The following is a 21,494-nucleotide window of genomic DNA, read 5'->3' on the forward strand; positions in this document are numbered from 1 at the left end:
AAAACAAACTCTCCTGTCTCGCTCTGCAGCTGCAGGGGGGACACTGCCACGTTTCGAGGAGGCCCTGTTACATTGGGAAAGCTCACGGCTCCATTTAAACAGATATTCCGACATCTAACGGAACGGCCTCATATCTAAAGGGGGCAATCTGCATTTTAAAGGGACATGGATATTTTAACGGGTATTTCAGTAAATACAGAGATGTAAATGGACGAGATTACATTTCAAAGGGATGTGGCACATTCAAAGGGATGTCTTAATATGTAAGCTAACGCAGTTATATCGAAATGAATCTACATTTCGAAGAGACGTTGCCCTATTTATAAGCAGAGACAATAGGTGTGAATTCTGTCTGTGACCCAATGTTGAGTCAAACTGACATTTTTCTTAGAAAAGTTCTGCACTTAAATTACATTCTTGAGAAGGTAATGTATAGATTAGAGTGTAGGTTAGGGAGAATTGGCCGTGCTAAGTTACCCATAGTGACCAGGGATGTACAGGTTAGGGTGGATTGGCCATGGGAAATACGGAGTAAGGAGTTGGGTATGCGTGGGATACTGTTCAGAGGGCCAGAGTGAAATAGATGGGCTGAATGGCCTGCTCCCACATTGTCGGAATTCGATGACCCTCCCCACAAAGGAGCATTTTATCTGCATCTATCCTGCCAAACCCTTTCAGAATTCTACTGGTTTCAATAGAGGTATACAGCACAGAAACAGACACTTCGGTCCAATTCATCCATGCCGACCAGGATTCCAAACTAAACCAGTCCCACTTGCCTGAATTTGGCTCATATCCCTCTAAACCTTTCTATCCATGTACCCATCCAAATGCTGTTTCAATGTTGTCACTGTACCTGCATCTACCACATCCTCACCAAGTTCATTCCACATACAAATCACCCTCTTTCAAAATGTTGCCCTTCTGCTTCCTTTAAAATCTCTCTCCTTACATTAAAAAAAATGCCCCCCAAGTTTTGAGTTCCCCTACGCTAAACAAGAGCCATTTTCTATTCATCTTATGCCCACTCCTCATGATTTTATCAATCTCACTGAGGTCACCCCCCAACCTCCTGTGCTCCAGTGAATAAAGTCTCAGCCTCTCCTTATAACTCAAACCCTCCAGTCCTTACAACATCCTGGTAAATCTTTATTAAACCCTCTCTAATAGTATTCTTCCTCATACAGGGCCACAGAACTGTACTCAGTACTCTGAAAGTGGCCTCACCAACATCCTGTACAACCTCAACATGATGTCCCAACCCCTCTCCTCAGTGGTGTGAACAATGAAGGCAATGTTGTGAAATGCATTCTTAACACCTTATCTAGCAGTGTTGCAACTTGCAAAGAACTATGTACCTGAACACTCCCCCCACCCCCTCCCCCCATGTCTGTGTTCTCTAACACGACTCATCGCCCGATCATTATCTGTACACGTCCTTGTTTTAGCAAAAATGCAACCCCTTTCTTTTATTAAGCCTCTCTCTCACACATATACTCTGTCTCTCAGACAGACAGACACACACCCCTCAACACACTCTCACACTTGCAGACTCATACTCCATCACACTCTCACTTTCCCAAGCATGCGCACGCACACACTTCTGTGCACACTCACGCACACACTTCTGTGCACACTCTCACTCTCATGCACACACACACACTACTCCATGGGGTGAAATTGTATTGGCAGAATTATATTTGCAGATACATTCAATTTTGTTCAAAAAGCACAATCTGCAGGCAGTCAATGCATCTAATATTTTACAAATTCCGACTTTGGAAACAGAACCGGTCTGATTCAAGGTTGGAATACTGACAGACTCAAATCTCACACCTTTAATGCATTGTCTGAGTAGAGATATCTTTTCTTTATAAAACCTTATGTCATCTCAAGAACATTGTTACATATTAATGAACCAAAGCCCGCACCCATTCTAAGAGATGAAGACTATCTAAGTTTGTTCAATATATTCTATCAGTTGCATGACACTGATGTTTTGACATAAGTTCTGTGTCTTATGATGCTGTTCCATGAGGCTTATGTGCTGATGAGGCAAGATGGTACAGATGAGGCAATAGAGAATTTCAGATCACCGAGGAAGGATTGAAAGAGAGAGTTAAGAAGAGCAAAGAGAGGACACGAGCAGTCTTTAGCAATTAGAATAAAGGAGAACCCTAAAGCTTCCCATAGGCATGTGAGGAATAAAAGGTTGATTAGAGTAGGAATAGGGCCAGTCATAGACAGAATTGAGCAGTTGAGAGGTGAATTCTGTAGAATTCAGAGAGGTGCTAAATGAACATTTCTCATCGGTGTTCACTCAGGAAAAGAATGAGGTACGAGATATTAGATTCAAAAGGATGGAGGTTAGTTACACACAGGTGTTATCAATTCAAGGAGTGAAAGTAGAAAAGTCCCGTGGGCTGGATGGGATTTATCCGACTATTCTCTAGGAAGCTAGGGAGGAGATAGCAGAGCCTTTGGCTTTGATATTTGAGTCATCATTGTCTACGGGTTTAGTACCTGAGGACTGGAGGATTGCAAATGTTGTGCCCTTGTTCAAGAAGGGCAGCAGAGATGACCCAGGTGATTACAGACCAGTGAGCCTTACTTCTATTGTACGAAAGATTTTGGAAAGGATTATAAGAGATAAAATTATAATCATCTAGTAAGCAACAATTTAATTTCAGATAGTCAACATGGTTTCGTCAAGGTCAGATCGTGTCTCACAAACCTCATTGGGTTTTTTGAGAAAGTGACCAAGTATGTAGATGAGGGTAGGGCAGTTGACGTGGTATACTTGGACTTTGATAAGGTTCCACATGGTAGGCTGATGGAGAAAGTACAGAGGCATGGAATTGAGGATGCTTTAGCAGTTTGGATGAGAAACTGGAAGAAGGCAGCGAGTGGTGGTTGATGGAAAATATTCTGTCTGGAGTCCAGTTACTAGTGGTGTTCCACAAGAATCTGTTTTGGGACCACTGCTGTTTGTCATTTTTATAACTGACTTAGACACAGGTATAGGTGGATGGATTAGTAAATTTGCAGATGACACTAAAGTCAGTGGCGTACTGGACAGTTTGGAAGAATGTTACAGGTTGCAGGGGGATTTGGATAAACTGCAGAATTGGGTTGAGAGGTGGCAAATGGAGTTCAATGCAGCTAAATGTGAGGTGATGCACTTCAGGAAGAATAACAGGATGGCAGAGTAGTTGGTCAATGGAAAGATTCTTGGTAGTGTGGATGTGCAGAGGGATCTAGGAGTCCATGTGCATAAATCCCTGGATGTTGCAACCCAGGTGTATAGTGCTGTTAAGAAGGCACACGGTGTGTTAGGTTTCATTGGTAGAGGGATTAGTTCCAGAACCGCAATATCATGCTGCAACCAAAGAAAACACTGGTGCAGCCATACTTGGAATATTGTGTACAGTTCTGGTCGCCCCATCATAGAAAGGATGTGGAAGCATTGGAAAAGGTGCAGAGGAGATTTACTGGATGTTGCCTGGTCTGGAGGGAAGGTATTATGAGGAAAAGCTGAGAGACTTGGGTCTTTTCTCATTGGAAAGAAGGCGGTTAAGGGGGGATTTGATAGAGCGATAAAAGATGATCAGAGGATTAGATAGGGTGGACAGAGAAAGACATTTTCCTAGGATGATGACGTCAGCTTGTACGAGAGGGCATAACTACAAATTGAGGGGTGATAGCTTTAAGACAGATGTCAGGCAAGTTCTTTACACAGAGAGTGGTAAGGGTGTGAAATGCCCTACCTGCTAAGGTAGTCAACTCAGGCACATTAGGGAGATTTAAACAATCCTTAGATAAGCGCATGGATGATTTTGGGATAGTGTAGGGGAACGAGCTGAGAATAGTTCACAGGTCGGCGCAATATCGAGGGCCGAAGGGCCTGTTCTGCGCTGGATTGTTCTATGTTCTAAACTTAGTGCAGGAGGCTGAAAGAAATGAGCAGCTTTAAAACAAAAACCTCTTGGAGCTCAAAGCTTTCAATGAGAGTCTGAGCCCGGTGGTAAGTTCAGGTAACCTTTATTGCAACCCAACTTTGTTACAGATTCAGATCCCCCCCAGCAAAAAGGCAGAGACAAAGTAGTTGCTTTTTGAACAGCTCAAGGTGAAAGTGCACACACCACACCTCCCCTGTCCCTACCCACCCCCCCACTGTCTTTACGATTGGTCAGCACTAAGTTGTCCCTTTGTAATTGGATCCTTGGTACAGCCGTAACCCGGAGGAAGTATTGCCTCACTCAGCAATTTCAACCCATACCCTGTCTCCAAGTAAGTTTCTTCCTGCTCCTTTGCCAGGAAGGGGAAGTGTAGAGTCAACCAGACTGCTGTGGGTCTGGAGTCACGTGTAGGCCAGACCGGGTAAAGGATGCAGCTGGAACGACTGAGTGAATCCTTTCCCACAATGGCGGTTCCCTTCCCTAACAAGGGAGAGAGGGAATCAGATGGGGGCTTTCTCCCCCGCACCACCCCCTCCCTGAAACGGTCTCATCGTTAGATTCCAAACTCCACATTTCTGACCGAATACCAATTCTGCCATCTGTCGTGGCGGGATTCAAACCCGGGAGTCCCCGGAACCGGGTTGATATTCCAATCGATAATGGGACTCGGCCGTCACTCCTTCAATCCCCCTGTGATGGCACATGAACTCGCTGGTGTCTCCGCAGGTGGGAGGAGCGGGTGAAACCCTTCCCGCACTGAGAGCAGATGAACGGCCTCTCCCCGGTGTGGATCCGCTGGTGCCTCAGCAGGGAGGAAGATATGCTGAAGGCCTTCCCACACTGAGAGCAGGTAAAGGGCCTCTCCCCCGTGTGGATCTGCTGGTGCTTCCGCAGGGAGGAGACGTGTGTAAAGGCCTTCCCGCACCCGGGGCAGCTAAAGGGCCTCTCCCCGGTGTGGATACGCAGGTGGCTCCGCAAGGCGCAGACGTGGGTAAAGGCCTTCCCACACTCGGGGCAGCTAAAGGGCCTCTCCCCCGTGTGGACACGCTGGTGGCTCCGCAGGTGGAAGGAATAGCTGAAGGCCTTCCCACACGCAGAGCAGCTGAAGGGTCTTTCCCCGGTGTGGATCTGCTGGTGGCTCCGCAGGGTGAAGACGTCGGTAAAGGCCTTCCCACAGTCGGTGCAGGGGAATGGCCTCTCCCCGGTGTGACTGCGCCAATGAGTCTCCAGGGTAGACGGTACACGGAAGCCTTTCCCACAGTCACCACACTTCCACGGTTTCTCCACAGGGTGGGATTCCTCAGGTTTCTCCATGGCCACAGCTTCAGCTGCTCACAAACATGTGTAGAGCCCCTCCCTGCTGTGAAATCACCTTCCCAGGCCGTATAACTGTTTAAGGCTCCACACACAGTGTGCTTCAACAGTGGGGTCTCTCGTCCAGTCCCACCTGATGCTGAAAACGTCTTCAAACATGAACCAAAAAGCATTGATCCCTCTCACAGAAATCACAATCAAAAATCGTTGCTGTCCCAATGGATTGAGTGACTGTCAGACATTGACATCAAAGTGAGGACTGCAGACGCTGGAGAGTCAGTCAAAAAATGTGGCGCTGGAAAAGCACAGCAGGTCAGGCAGCTTCCGAGGAGCAGGAGAGTCAATGTTTCAGGCATAAGTCCTTCATCTGTTGATTTTGAAACTTCAGTCTTCAGATTTTCAAATACTCTGCAAAAAGAGATTACAAAAGTTATTACTATCAGTACAGGGTAGAAATTCAGAACAAGCAATTCTACTTTCTGTGGAATATTCTTTTGTTGTTCCACAAAATTGAAAGCACCATCCCACTCTCCCTTCCCCTCTGTTCTCACTCCGCTCTAACTAATTCCCCTGAAGGTGCTGATTCAGGATCTTACAGGGACAGAAAAAGCAAAAACATAAATACTGACATCTCTCTGAATTTTGGATGCCTCCACCTGAAAGTTAATATCTTTCACAACACTGGGATCCTGCTGAGAGTGAGCAGGTCTGATTCTGGGAAGCAAAAAACGTGTCAATTCAGGGTGGAAGGACCAGACACAAAATGGTTAATGACCCCAGGAAGGTGTCAGCAAAATGAGACATCAAGGCATTAACACCAATACACTTCAGTCAAACTCTTCCGCTCTCAGTCAGGGCAAAACATGCTCTGAAAGTCCAGCCTTCACAACCACACTTCTGCTTTCACTGAAGACCATTAGAATCACACAGCACAGAAAAAGACCCTTTGGCCCAAGCTGCCCAGATATCCTAAATTAATCTAGTCACGTTTGCCATCACTTGGCCCCTATATGGGCCGGGTGCTGGCAGCTGGGACTAAATTGTGTTAGCTATCTTGTCAGCAAGGACGAGTTGGACCGAAGGGTCTGTTTCTGTGCTGTACATCTCGATGACTCCAGTCGCATTTGCCATCACTTGGCCCTGACCCATCTGAACCCTTTATATTCAGAAGCCTTGTAACTTGTCCTCGTACCAGCACCCACCACTTCCTCTGGCAGCTCACGCCATCGCTCAAACGACTCCACGTTGAAAGCGTGTGGTCTGGTGCACCAGATGACATCAGGATAATCTCAGATCGTTCCAGATTGCATCGATACTCAGTCAGTGGCTTTCCCGATCCGGATGTTGTCCGTGGTCATACAGGTCAGTGGGAAGATGATCCCCCACCTCTTAGTTCAAGTATCTCTACGAGAACTCCCTTGCTGGAGGGTCCCTTGGAGACACTTCAACTGGACTTAATTGAGTTGTAGAAATTAGTTGAGTTGCTATAAATATGTTTTGCTTATTGTTGATGTCTTTTCTAAGTGGACTGAGCCTATCCTCCTCCTAACGCTACTGCTGAGACTGTGATGAAGATTTTGTTTAAGAAAATAATTCCCCACTTCAGTATACCTGCGTGCATTAGCTCGGACAATGGACCACACTTTGTAGGTAATATTAACAGAGAACTCTGTTCCCAGCTTTGTATTTGTCGGCAACTGCATGGTGCTTATCATCCTCAGGCGGCCGGCCTTGGTGAATGTTTTAACCAGACTCAAGACTAAACTTGCCAAATTAATGGCCGAGTCTGGCCTCTCCTGGTTATGCTAATCCCTGTGACCTTATTCCAGATGAGATCCATGTCTGTGGGCAAGACTTGACTGTCTCCAGCAGAGAGTCTCTCTGGTCACCCCCTCCATACCCCTTGGAACAATTCGGCTCCTTTCTCAGTCCATGTCCACCGCATGACCGAAGCAATGGTTGGTTATGTTCTTGCTCTAACTAGTGTTTAGCGTGCCTGTCACTCCCAGGAGCGTGCGGCCTACAGCGATGTTCCCTCCCTTTCAGCCTCGTCGCTGGTAGAGCCTGGTTCGTTGGTGCTCGTCAAGACCTGGACTGGCAAAGGTCTCCAACCTCATTGGGATGGCCCCTTCCAGGTTTTACTTCCCACCCCTATGGCGGTCAAAGTCGCTGGGCGCTCGGCTTGGGTCCAACTGCACCATTGTAAATTGATTGACCGCTGCAGTCAAAAGTGGGGAAGAGGAGGAGAGAATACTGGAATCCCAACAAAAGGAGTGGACCCTGTCCATTTGGGTTTTTGAATTTTGCTGTTGTTCTAATGTTAACCTTATTACAGATACTTGAACTAAGAGGAGGTACATGTGGGGGATCACTTATCTCCTCACCTTTCTGAACACGTACAACATCCTGATGGGGAAAGTCACTAAGTATGGATGCGACCAGGAATGATCAGAGATTATCTACCACCCATGCTGAGGAGATGTCGTCCGGAGCACCGGACCAGATGCCTTTGACGTGTGGAACGTGATGAAGATTGATTATTGCAATGGACTCTTACATCAGAAAGATCAGATGGTCCATCTGGACAGTAGAAATCAGTGGGAGTTACCATGTCATTACCATGTTTTTTTTATTTTACCTGCAGACACAAGCCTAGTGAGGATAAAAATGATCAACTTCGTTATTATGGTAAATATTTTGAGGATGCCGGGGAACACCATCCCTTTTTTGCAGGACGGGCCGACTTGAGGAAAGAGAAGCCTGATAGGGGAAACGCCACAATCCACAAACAACTGATTTATACAGGCCCACAGAACGCTCTTCGCCCCAGAGGCAGTAGTATGTAACTCCTCGCTATCAGGAGATGACTTACTTGCCCCGTCCCAGTCCCCGATTCCATTCTATTCGTCAGACTTCCTACTGCCGACCCTGTGAAGAGAAATATCACTTTCCAATAGCTCCGGTCTGTGTATTCAAACAGCTGGTGTAACACTAGCTGGGGTACAGCAGGCCTTATGGGGCACATGGACCTGGAACGGACTAGGTGACAATACAGGATATCCAATAGGATGCGGATTCCAGAGGACCCTGAGGTTGGAAGGATCAGCAGGGGTGACAAGTCAAAAGAACCGCAATTCCCTCCTTTGTGGCCTGACCATTCGAGGAAATAAGACTAAAGAGGCTCTGGAACAGAGGAAACTGGGATTATCAGACCTGTGTCTTTACTCTATGCAGAATCGGGATGCCTTAGACTATATACTCGCCTGGGAGGGTGAGGTCTGCACCATTGTCCAAGATAAATGCACTATGGGCATTCCCGATCTCACTGGCAATATTACTAAGATACAAGAAGAGATCCAGGTATTCCTTGACAGAATGACTGAAGGGACCAGTTGGGGAAACTGCAGGTCGGGCTGATGGTACAATTGGCTTATCAATTTAGCTATTTATGTTTGTCGGTATTGCTATTGTTAGGTATTTAATTGCTCGGCTTATGAGGTCTCTTAGTGATATAGATTTGCTCCAGAAGATGCTCCTTTTGCGATCCAATGGCTCACCCACACGTGTCGATGGCGATGATGAATATGACCAGATGAGCTTCCAGGTGGTGCCGCTCTGCAGGATGTTGATGGCTGGACCACCTTGAAGGGCATTTGTTTGGACTAGCCTTCTCTTTCAGTGATCGCGATGCAATCAAAGGGAGGAATGAGGGTGTGGACATCTGGGTGATAAAGTCTATAGCCTTAAAACTTGTCTTTAAACATTCAAACTAAAAAGTAATGCTGAATTATTGAAATCATTTACTGCACTAGAAAATAAACAGGCAGGAAGGCTCAGAAAGAGGAGAGAACTTAAAGATAGGGACACCTGGGCTCACCAAGTGATAACAGGATGCTGTAAGGTAATTAAGAAGGTTTGCCTCAGCATTGGTGAATCTGTGTGAACAGAACACCACGTGATTACATTCACAGCCGTTCCCTTGTGAGACCATTTTAGTGCTGAGGCTGTTGAATCCCGTACAAAATTAACTCTTAGTGCTTATCTGCTCTGGATTGGATTGAATTGAATTCCATTTTGGGACTTTATGATGAGAGATTTTTATTCCAGGCTTCCAAAGAGTACGATCTCCAGGACAAACCAAGAGAGAGGCTTTACAGGTCTGAGTCCACAAAGGATTCCCTGGGCCACCTCAAATCTCCACTTTAACATGGGAGGTAGGACAAAATAGCTTCTGCTTGGCTAACTCGGTGGGAACTGAGTCAGGCAGACACTGGCGACTCAGAACAAAGAAGAAACCACAGACTGACGTAAATCCAGTGAAAAGAATTGCAAATGCCAAAGTAACAAATGTGAACCTAACCATTAATCGCAGAAGTAACGGTTTAACCCTAACCCCCAGACAGGACAAATATGATTCCAAGAATAGGTCGTCTACAAGAAATGATGATAGATTAGATTAGATTCCCTACAGTTTGGAAACAGGCCCTTTGGCCCGATCAGTCCACACTGACCCTCCGAAGAGTAACCCACCCAGACCCATTTTCCCTCTGACTAATGCACCTAACACTATGGGCAATTTAGTATGGCCGATCCACCTGACCTGTACATCTTTGGACTCTGGGAGGAAACCGGAACACCTGGAGGAAACCCACGCAGACATCGGGAGAATGTGCAAACTCCACACAGATGGTCACCCAAGGCTGGAATCGAACCTGGGACCCTGGTGCTGTGAGGCCACAGTGCCGCCCTAGGCTAAGTCAAAAATACACGAGGACCTTGCGGGATCTGATTGGTTGTTACTTTATGATTATGCTCAATGTCTGACTCAAAACAGTGTACATAAGTTCTATACAAACTCTGTAAAAGTCGGCAGATTCTTCTGGAACTCTGGGGGTACTCATTAGTGGCCCAGTGGTTAGCACTGCTGCCTCACAGCACCAGGGTCCCAGGTTCAATTCCAGCCTTGGGGGGGGGGGGGGTGCTGGCTGTGTGGAGTTTGCACATTCTCCCCATGTCTGCGTGGGTTTCTTCCCACAATCCAAAGATGTGCAAGTTTGGTGAATTGGCCATGCTAAACTGCCTATAATGTGAGGTGCATTAGTTAGAGCGAGATGGGTCGGGGTGGGCTACTCTTCAGAGGGTCGGTGTGGACTGGTTGGGCTGAAGGGCCTGTTTCCACACTGTTGGGAATCTAATCTAATCGTTCTGGACTGATCAGAGTCTACCGACCCGGCCGTATCAAAGAATAAACTATTGCTTGTGTGATTGACAGTCATTTCCAGGTGTGTTTATTGACCAATTCCAGAAATCCGAAGATCCGGACAGCAGTCCAGATCAGCACAACCAGATAGGAAATGGTTACTGTCCCCAGGAAGTGGGGAGCAAAATAAGATATCAAGGCATTAACACCAATACCAAGACGAAACTGAACATACAGACGTGACAAACATTAGTGGCAAGCCAGAATCACAGATGTACAGCACAGAAACAGTCCCTTCAGTCCAATTCGTCCATGCTGACCAGATATCCTAAATCAATCTAGTCCCATTTGCCAGCACTTGGCCCATGTCCCTCTAAATGCTTCCCAACATATACCCATCGAGATACCTTTTAAAGGTTGTAATTGTACCAGCAGCCACCACTTCCTCTGGCAGCTCATTCTTTACACACACCACCCTCTGTACATAGGAGTTGCCCCTTAGATTTCTTTTAAATCTCACCCTAAACCTATGAGCAACCGCAGATCAAGGATCGTGTCTGTGTACCCTCGCCATGCCCCACATTATTTTATACAAGGTTGTAGGGTCACCCCTGTGGGACATGGGTAAAGCAGTGTTACTTCTGTAACCATAATTGCTTCTGCAAGGTAAATGAACTAACGCCAGGGTATAATTGCTTCAGCCAAGAATGGAGTTAACAAGAGTTAAAATTATGTGAAGGAAATATATAATTGCTTCTGTATTAGTTAAAATGTGCATACTAGAGTGAAATGTGCCTGCAAACAATGGTAGATATTACAGATAAAGGTGCTGTGAGGCGAGGGTTGTGGGTTAAACTAGATATGCTCGTACAAACAGTTATAAGCATCTGTTTCCTGCTTCTGCAAAAACAAAATAAAACACAATCAAGGAGGCCAGAAGACTCAGTGTCGGCGGAAAATGGGAGGAAATGTTGCTTTCGCAAACAAGGAAGCAGCTGGCAGTGAAAGAGGATATACGCTAACACTTTGTTCACGCACATGGCCGGATTAAGGCAAGAAATAGACAAGAGTAATGGGCGCCACCGGGAAAGAATGGAAGGACCAACCGATCTTTTGCGGATCAGCTTGGAACATCAGGGCGGGGGAATGGGAATGAGGGAAGGAAGCTGAACGTGCTGGAGCCAAAGTGGAGGAAGAACAGAGAATACAAAACCGGCTTGAAGCTGCAATGAGGAATATTGCATGTGCTGTACTTGTACCTGTTGCAGTTACTGGTGGGAATCGGGTGCATTTTAAACATCAAAACAGAAAAGATATCCAGCCCTCTCCCTTCCCAATCTCTATCCTTCCGTCCCTCCTCACCCGGGTAACTAAGACACATACCTGAGTTTGCGGAGTCTGCTCCCTCCCTGGATTCACTCCAGTTGCTTCAAGTGAACAGTTTCCCCTCCTCCCATCTCTGTCTCCCTCCCAGGATGAAGAGTTACCCAGAGGGAGGGAGATTCACTTTGAAACTGACAGAACCACTTCCGCGTTGTGACGTCACAAAGGAACTAGGGGCGGGCGAGGAAAAGGGGCGGGGCAAGACCGACAGCGGGACACCGCGCTGCGCCTGCAGCAGAAGGGCAGGAGAACACACTTTCCGAAACGCCCTCCCTTCAGAGAATCCCCACAGTGTGGAAGCAGGCCACTCGGCCTCACCGACCCTCCCAAGGGTCACCCACCCACACTCATTCCCCTACATTTAACCCTGAGTCATGCATCTTACCTGCACATTATGCCTAATTTAGCATGGCCGATCCACCCTAACCTGCACATCCCTGGGCACTATGGGGAATTCAACATGGCCAATCCACTTTTGATGAGAATGGTGCTGGAAAAGCACAGCAGTTCAGGCAGCATCCGAGGAGCAGGAAAATCGACGTTTAGGGCAAAAGCCCTTAATCAGGAATAGAGCCTGCAGGATGGAGAGATAAATGAGAGGATGGTGGGGGTGGGGAGAAAGTAGCATAGAGTACAATAGGTGAATGGGAGTGGGAATGGAGGGGATAGGTCAGGGAGAGGGTGGGGGATGGTAGCAAAGAGTACAATGGGTGAATGGGGGTGGGGATGAAGGTGATAGGTCAGATAGGAGGGTGGAGTGGCCTGTTCGGATCCGAACTCTGCGGGTTTAAAGGTGGTCCAGAGTCCGTGTAGGATGAATTGGTTATGGAGGCAGGCATTGAGGAAGCAAATGTGACTGTGGTCGTGAGTCTGTTTCAGGACATGGTTGAAGAGTTTCAGGGTAGAGGAAATGACCTGAGAGTTGCAGTGGGAGAGGGACTCGCTGAGATTCTTGTCGAGAGAGGAGGTAAACTTCTTCAAGGCAGGCATCCTTGCAAGAGGATTCACAGAAGGGTTAAAATCAACTGGGTAAAAACAAGGACTGCAGATGCTAGAAACCAGATACCAGAATCACACAACTCCAGGCTGTAGTCCAACAGGCTTCTTTGGAAGCAGTAACTTTTGGAGTGCTGCCTCTTCATCAGGTGGTTGTGGAGGATAAGATCCTAAGACACAATTTAGAGCAAAACATTCCAGTGTCCTGCCACTGAAATGGTATATTGAACAAACCTGGATTGTTAAGTCTTCGACCTTTTCAAATAGATTGCAGGTCTCATTGCAATGTAAATCCCAGAACTTCTTGTTGTCACCTTCTTGAGATAACAAGGTTTTATAGCAAAAGCTCACATCTCAGCTCAGACAATGCATTAAAGGTGTGAGGTCAGAGTCTGCCTGTATCCCAATCTTGAGTCAGACTGGTTCTATTTCCAAAGTCGAATTTACAAACTATTACATGTATTGCCTGTCTGCAGATTTTTTCTTATAAAAATGCACATAGAATATATCTGCAAATATACATCCCCACACACATACAAAGAAATTTGTTGGGTGAATTTGTACTTGCAGAATTATGTCTTACTTTGCTCAAAAACTGCATGAATCCATGTAAGATTCTGTAAGTCAGTTTAACCATTGTGGCACAGACAGTCTCACACAGGGGAGCTCACACCTTCAATACATTATCTGGGCTGACGTGACACCAATTGGTAAAGTTCACTTGAGGATTTAATTATTTAAAAAAGTTTTGTGATTTACATTTGAAAGAACTGAAACTATCATGGTAATTCGAACAGATGAGAGACTTAACAAACAATCCAGGTCATTTTCAATATATAATTTCAGTAACATCACACTATAAACTGTTGCTATAAATTCTGTGTCTTACAATCTTATATTCCACAATCCCCTGATGAAGGAACTGCACTCCGAAAGATACTGCTTCCAATTAAACTTGTTGGACAGAATTCCTCAAGTAGGGCACCCTAAGAATCCTGGGAGACCCCTAATTCTTGTTTACTTCGTAATGAACAAACATTAAGGACGATCGCTTATTTATTTCTCATTTGTTTCATTTTTCTTGTTTTATTCCCTGCGATGATGTGGGAGAATTGTTAGATTTGGGTCAGCCATTTTGTCACATATTAAACCTGGAAACCATTTCGAATCTCAGCTTAGTGCCTGTTTGCTAAAGCTTGTGTTTCCCAGGCTCAGCGGAGACGGTTGGCCTTGCAGCTGTACTGCTTCCTGATAAACAAATTCTTTCCTGACATGGGGCTTTATTTCCATCCCCCACAGTTGGCGAGTCAGGCAGGAGATACCCTGGTCCTCTCAGGTCACTGGCTGATATCCTTTGAGAGATGAAATCAAGAGGGTGGTTGCTACTTTTGTTGTGTCCAAAATAAAGAGGAAAGCTGGCCATGGACAAAAGTGCTGTTAGAAATGTTGATACAATTCTCCCCACTCAGCCACAAGATACTAGTGAGAGAACTCAACAGGGTCCTAGTGTCTGGATGTAATGTTGCTGAGAGCACTTGCGCTTTCCAAAGTTAGTAATAATGAATTGGCTTGCCCCAGGGTTACAAGAGGTGAAACCCTATTTGATAACTCCTGGACCCACACTGAGGACCGTGGCATGCTTCAAGATGCCTCCGATCTGTTTGAGTGCCCAACATTAGTTTTAATTGGCGAGTAGAAATCTGAAGTATAATTGCTCGCTTCAGGACGTCCAGACTTGAATGAATTTGGTATACAGTACACATTGGGCAACTATTAAAGACTCCGTTGTATTTCCCCGGGTTGTGGACTAATGCAGAGACATGAACAACTTGCCTTGAATTCAGTGTTCGATTTGCAAATGGAACAGCTGAGAGGTATTTAGAGTTTGCACACTTGGTTAAGCAGCAATGTGTCACAGCCAGGATTTATGAGGCTCAACTCCCTAACTTGGGCTGTTCTGGAATGTGAGTGCCTCATTACCCTTGGAAGGAAGGAAGGAAGGAATAAACAAAAGCTGACAAACTGAGATATGAAGAAAGTTGGAAAATGTTACAGAGACACACACACAGGCAGAAGTTTGCAGAAAGGTTAAAACTTTATAATCTGGTTTCAATGCAGATTAGCCTGGGTATGGGACTGATATCACAGGGGCCTCAAAAAGGGTACTCCCTTCAATACTCAAACCAAAATGTGGGTGCCCCCTGCTGGACGGGTTTGTGTTCATTCTTTGCTGCTGCCTATTTCTGTTGATTACGTACATTATTGGACACACTCACAAACCTGGTGGCACCCAGATTTTCAGAAAGCAGCTAGGAAAAGATCTGAAGTGTGTTTAATTTGTAAACAAACATGATGCATACTCTAAGAGGGATGCCCTGGGTTTGTTAACCACCTCCTTGCTTGGTCGGCCTTTTTTAATTGTCTACAACTTGCATATATAGTATCACCTCGTGTACATTGTCATGAATATTGTCTCATAGGAATAGATTTTCTTAGTAGATGAATCAAAACCATCTTAATGACTGAAACAGCTGACACTGGATTGTTGAACAAGTGGAAATATTTGCATCAGTTAACCAAAACACTTCAGAGTTTACATTCACGGGTATGTCAAGTCGAAGAGTTAGGACCGGGGCATTTTGGAGCCTGCTTCCTCGGGCAGAGAATTCCGCAGATACACTACTCTCTGGGAAAAGCAACTGCCCTCACTTCCTCCTCCTCATCTCTGTCCTAAACCTACTCCCCCAAAGCTTGAGGCCTAGTCTCAGCCACTAGCAGAAATGACTGGATAGGATTGGGCTTCATCCTCAAAGTGCAATGAATTCCCACTTGCCACCAAAATCCCGGATGTACTCACTTAGTTGCTCGCTGTCTCCCATATGAAAGATTTCATTGTAACTTCTTCTCGTCCCAGTAAGGGCAAATCATCTTTGAAAGCTGCTCTGAAAGTCCCATCTTCACAACCACACTTCTGTTTTCACCGAAGACAGTTAGAGTCATACATCACAGAAACAGATCCTTCAGCCCACCTCGTCTCTGCCAACCATATATCCGAAATCAATCTATTCCATTTGCCAGCATGTGGCCCATATTCCTCAAAACCCTTCGTATTCATGTACCCATCCAGATGCAGAGGGATGTGGGCCTAATGCTAGTAAATGGGACAAGATTAATTTTGGATATCTGGTCAGCATGGACGAGTTGTACCAAAGGGTCTGCTTCCGTGCTGTATGACTCTAATCTTCTTCAGTGAAAGCAGAAGTGTGATTGTGAAGGCTGGAGTTTCAGAGCAGCTTTCAAAGATGTTTTGCCCTTAATGGGAGCAGAAGTTACAATGAAATCTTGCATTTGTGAGACAGCAACTGAGTGAGTAACTACATCCGGGATTTTGATGGAAGATGGGAATTTGTTGCACGGTGGGGATGAAGCCCTACGCTATCAAGTTATTTCTGCTGCTGGATAAGACCTCAAGATTAGGAGGAGCAGATTTAGGACCGAGATGAGGAAGAACCGCTTTTCCCAAAGAGTAGTGAATCTATGGAATTGTCTGCCCATGGAAGCAGGAGAGGCATCTTCACTAAGAGAGACCTTGGAATGCAGGTTCATAGCTCCTTGAGAGTGGAGTGACAGGTTGATAGGATAGTGAAGATGGTGTTTGGTATGCTTTCTTTTATTCGTCAGAGTACTGAGTACAGGAGTTGGGAGGTCATGTTGCGGCTGTAGAGGACGTTGGTTAGGCCACTGTTGGAATATTGCGTGCAATTCTGGTCTCCTTCATATCAGAAAGATGTTGTGAAACTTGAAAGGGTTCAGAAAAGATGTACAAGAATGATGCCAGGGTTGGAGGATTTGAGCTATAAGGAGAGGCTGAACAGGCTGGGGCTGTTTTCCCTCGAGCGTCAGAGGCTGAAGGGTGACCGTATAGTGGTTTATAAAATCATAAGGGACATGGATAGGATAAATAGACAAAATCTTTACTCTGGGGTGGAGAGTCCAGAATTAGAGGACATAGGTTTAGGGTGAGAAGGGAAAGATATAAAAGACTAAAGGGGAAACTTTTTCACACAGAGGCTGGTGTGTGTATGGAATGACCTGCCAGAGGAAGTTGTGGAGACTGGTGCAATTGCAACATTTAAGAGGCATTTGGATGGGTATATGAATAGGAAGGGTTTGGAGAGATATGGTTCGGGTGCTGGCAGGTGGGACAAGATTGGGTTGGGATATCTGGTCAGCATGGACGGGTTGGACCAAAGGGTCTGTTTCCATGCTGAACATTGCTATGACTCTAAACTCAACACAGAGTTGAATGGGTATTTGCAATGGTAGGGGAATGAAGGGTAGTTGGGACAATGCAGGGAGGAGGAGCTGAGTCGATGGATAGATCAGCCATGATCTTAATGAATGGTGGAGCAGGCTGGATGGGCCAAATGGCCAACTCCTGCTTCTATTACTATCAAACTATAACCCTTCATTTCCCATGGCTAACCCACCTAATCTGCACATCCCAGGACATTCTGGGCAATTTAGCATGGCCAATCCAAATCAAAGCATGTGAGCAGTATAGTGATGTGGAAAATAAACATCAGAGAACGATAGAAAGGTACAAGGGGAGTAAATGTACCAGCAATCAAAACTGGATTTTAAAGGTCACAAAACTTGAATCTAAAAACAGTGTGTCTGAATGTGTGCTGCATTGTAACAAAAGTGAATGAATTAACTGCACACATTGAAGAGAATAATTATGATCTGAGACTCCTAACAGAGACATGGCTTCAGGATGACAAGGATTGGATCCTGAATATAGAGGGGGTAATCAGATGGGAAGTGAGGTAAAGGCAGAGGGTTGGCAAAGGTCATCAAAGCACTGAGCACAGGGTACACTGGTGTCACCTCGGATTTCAGGGCCTGATTTCTCTGTCCTCTGTCGATCTCCCTGTTCCCTATTACACCTTCTGGAACAATAAAACATTCAGTAATCAAGCCCCAACCCACAATCTCCCAGCCTGTCAACCATCCAGGCACAGAGTGTAGTCATAACAGAGAATTAAACAAGAAAAATGAAACAAAATTAGAAATAAATAGGTGTTCGTGCTTAATGTTTGTTCATTCAGAAGTAAACCAGAAATGGGGCTCTCCCAGGATTCTCATGGTGCCCTACTTGGGGAATTTTGTCTCCCTTCCATCTAACTGTTAACACCCAGCTATGAATTACAACAATATTTACACCAACAGAAATAAAGCACCTGTTAGCAAATAGGCAGAGATAAACTGATGTAGATTTTTTTCTCTCTCATGCAAACACACACACACACACACACACACACACAAATTCACCCCCATAGATGTGTGTGTGTATGTGCAGGTCCGGGGGGAATTGGCCATGCCAACTTACCCATAGTGCCCAGGGATGTGCAGGTTAAGGTGGATTGGCCATGCTGAATTACTTAGTGCCCAGAGATGTGCAGGTTAGTCGGGGTAAATGTAGAGCAACAGGTGTAGGGGAATGGGTGTGGGTGGGTTAACCTTCAGAGGGTCGGTATGGAGTTTTTGGGCCGAGTGGCCTGCTTCCACACTGTGGGGATTCTCTGAAGGGAAGGGGTTTTGCAAACTGTGACTCGCCTCTTGATTTGTTGATGTCACAGCAGGGAAGTGGCCCTGTCCGTTTAAGTGAATCTCACTCTGTCTGGGCAATTCTTCATCCCGGGAGGGAGACAGAGATGGGAGGAGGGGAAATCTATTCACTTGTAGCAACTGGAGTGAATCCAGGGAGGGAGGAGACTCCACAAACTCAGGTATGTGTCTTAGTTACCCGGGTGAGGAGGGACGGAAGGATCGACGTTGGGAAGGCGGAGGGGTAGATAGTTTTCTGTTTCAATGTTTAAAATGAACCCGATTCCCACCAGTAACTGCAACAGGTACAAGTACAGCACATGTAGTATTCCTTCAAGTCGGTTTTTCATCCTCTGTTCTTCCTCTGCCTTGGCTCCAGCACATTCAGCTTCCATCCCTCATTCCCATCCGCCACCCCCCCGATGTCCAAGATCGGTTTGTCCCTCCATTCTTTCCCGGTTGTCTTTTGTGGGTTTTGAAAACTTTTGCAGTCCTCTGAGTATCGGAGTTGGGAGGTTACGTTGTGCACTCTCCAGGACATTTGTTTGGCTACTTTTGGAGTATTGTGTGCAGTTCTGGTCTCTCTGCTAGAGGAAGGATGTTGTGAAACCTGAAAGGATTCAGGTAAGATTGACAAGGATGTTGTCAGGGTTTGAGCTGAACAGGGTGGAGCTGTTTTCTGTCAAGCGCCAAAGGCTGAGGGTGACCCTACAAACTTTTATAATATCATGGGGGGCATGGATAGGGTAAATAGACAAGGTCTTTTCCCTGGATGGGTCTTAGGTTCAGGGTGAGGGTGAGATTTAAAAGGAACCTAAAGGGCAACTCCTATATTCAGAGGGTGCTGTATGTAAGGAATGAGCTGCCAAAAAACGTGGTGATGGCTGGTACAATTACAGTATTTAAAAGGCATCTGGATGGGTATACGAATAGGAAGGGTTTAGAGGACATAGGCCAAGTGCTGACAAATGGGACTGGATTAATTTAGAATATCTGGTTGGTACTGATGAGTTGGACCAAAGAGTCTGTTTCTGTGCTGTACATCTCTATGACTCTGGCTTTCCACTAACATTTGCCACGTCAATAGGTTCACTTTCTCTCTAATGTCGGTGTTAATGCCTTGATGTCTCATTTTGCTCCCACCTTCCTGGGGACGTTAACCATTTCGTGTCTGGTTCTTCCTCAAGAAGCTGTATTCCCGATTCACCCCGAATTGACACACTTTTTTTGCTTCCAAAAATCAGACCTGCTCACTCTCAGTGGTATCCCAGTGTTGTGAAAGATATTAACTTCCAGGTGGAACTATTCAAAATTCAGAGAGATGTCAGTCTTGATATTTTTGCTTTTCTATCCCTGTAAGATCCTGATTCAGCACCTTCAGAGGAATTAGTTAGAGCGGAGTGAGAACAGAGGGGAAGGGAGAGTGGGATGATGCTTTCAATTTTGTGGAATAATAAAGAAAAGAATATTCCACAGAAAGTAGAATTGCTTGTTCAGAATTTCTACCCTGCACCGACAGTGATGACCTTTGTAATCTCTCTTTATAGAGTATTTGAAGATCTGAAGACGGAAGTTTCAAAATCAACAGATGAAGGCCTTATGCCTGAAACATTGACTCTCCTGCTCCTCGGATGCTGCCTGACCTGCTGAGCTTTTCCAGCGCTGCACTTTTCGACTGACTCTCCAGCGTTTACAGTCTTCACTTTGATGTCAATGTCTGACAGTCACTCAGTCCATTGGGACTGCAACAGTTTTCAACTATGATTCTGTGAGAAGGAGCAAAGCTTTTTGGTTCCTGTTTGAGTAGGTTTTCAGCATCAGTGGGACTGGATGAGAGACCCTACTGTTACAGCACACTGAGTGTGGAGCCTGAAACAGTTATAGGGCCTGGGAAGAGGAATTCTGGGTGGGGAGGGGCTCCACACACGTTTGTGTGTAACTGAAGCTTCAGCCATGGAATCCCGCCCCGTGGAGAAACCGTGGAAGTGTGGCAACTGTGGGAAAGGCTTCCATTTCCCATCTGCCTCGGGTGGATTCCTCGGGTTGGGATTTTTGCAAATGGTGCATGGACTGCTTTCAGCTTGGCCCCACCCCATTACCCAGACACCTTACCCCACCCCCTCACTCCATTGTTGATGTCACTGCACAGAACTGGTCTTGTGAGGTTCAGAGTGAAACCCCCTCCCTCTGGGCAACTCTTTATCCTGTGGGGGGAGTAAATGAACTTTTGTATCTCTTTTCCCCAGGGTTGGGGGTAGGGGGGAGTCCAGAACTAGAGGGCATAGAGTTGGGGGGAGGGGGGTGGAAGATTTGTGAGGGACCTAAGGGGCAACCTTTTCACGCAGAGGGTGGTGCGTTTATGGCGTTTATGGAATGAGCTGCCAGAGGAAGTGGTGGAGGCTGATAGAATTACAGCATTTAAAAGGCATCTGGATGGGGATATGAATAGGAAGGGTTTAGAGGGACATTGGCCAAATTCTGGCAAATGGGTCACTCGGTTCATTTAGAATATCTGGTCGGCGTGGACTGAAGGGTTTGTTTCCATGCTGTACAACTCTATGACTCTATTTCTACATAGTCAGAACCAATTTCACAAGACTAGGAACAGGCCATTCACCCCTTCCAACCTGTCCTGAGCTGTGGTTAAACTGCATATAATTCAGTGCAAGTTTCAGAAAGGTTTCAACAGCTCTTTTAAAAAATTTAAAATGCTTTCAGACTTCAACTATGTTTCTGAATATATCATTTTAGGTATTCTTAATTGTAAAGATACACGTATCTAGTGAACACAACCCACAACTCCTGGTGCTGCCAGTAAACTTTACAATTCTGATGAAACGATGCAGTACCTGCACTCACAAAAAATTTACAATTTCTAACGATGCTAGCTCCTCATTCACTGCTCCACCTGATACACGACATTGGAAACTCAGTGCAGGAGGCTGCAAAAAAAATGAGTAGCTTTAAAACAAAAACCTCTTGGAGCTCAAAGCTTTCAATGAGAGTCTGAGCCCGGCAGTAAGTTCAGGTAA

At 45.8% G+C, this 21,494-nt stretch overlaps 2 protein-coding genes and 1 long non-coding RNA gene across 3 annotated transcripts in view; 1 reads left to right on the forward strand and 2 right to left on the reverse strand.

Annotated features, from left to right (window-relative positions):
- The window catches only part of LOC132808144 (zinc finger protein 850-like), a 131,059-nt gene that overhangs the window by 44,593 nt on the left and 64,972 nt on the right, over positions 1–21,494 (reverse strand). The window lies entirely within an intron of this gene.
- The window catches only part of LOC132808143 (gastrula zinc finger protein XlCGF57.1-like), a 63,285-nt gene that overhangs the window by 39,228 nt on the left and 2,563 nt on the right, over positions 1–21,494 (reverse strand). Inside the window, exon 3 of the mRNA XM_060822020.1 lies at positions 4,668–5,681. Within this exon, the coding sequence (XP_060678003.1) occupies positions 4,668–5,273 (606 nt within the window). The 5' untranslated portion in view covers positions 5,274–5,681. The remainder of the gene's footprint in view (positions 1–4,667; positions 5,682–21,494) is intronic.
- Positions 1–21,494, forward strand: part of LOC132808146 (uncharacterized) — a 32,838-nt gene that overhangs the window by 4,582 nt on the left and 6,762 nt on the right. The window lies entirely within an intron of this gene.

Source organism: Hemiscyllium ocellatum, assembly GCF_020745735.1.
Source record: "Hemiscyllium ocellatum isolate sHemOce1 chromosome 27 unlocalized genomic scaffold, sHemOce1.pat.X.cur. SUPER_27_unloc_33, whole genome shotgun sequence".
Lineage (NCBI taxonomy): Eukaryota > Metazoa > Chordata > Chondrichthyes > Orectolobiformes > Hemiscylliidae > Hemiscyllium > Hemiscyllium ocellatum.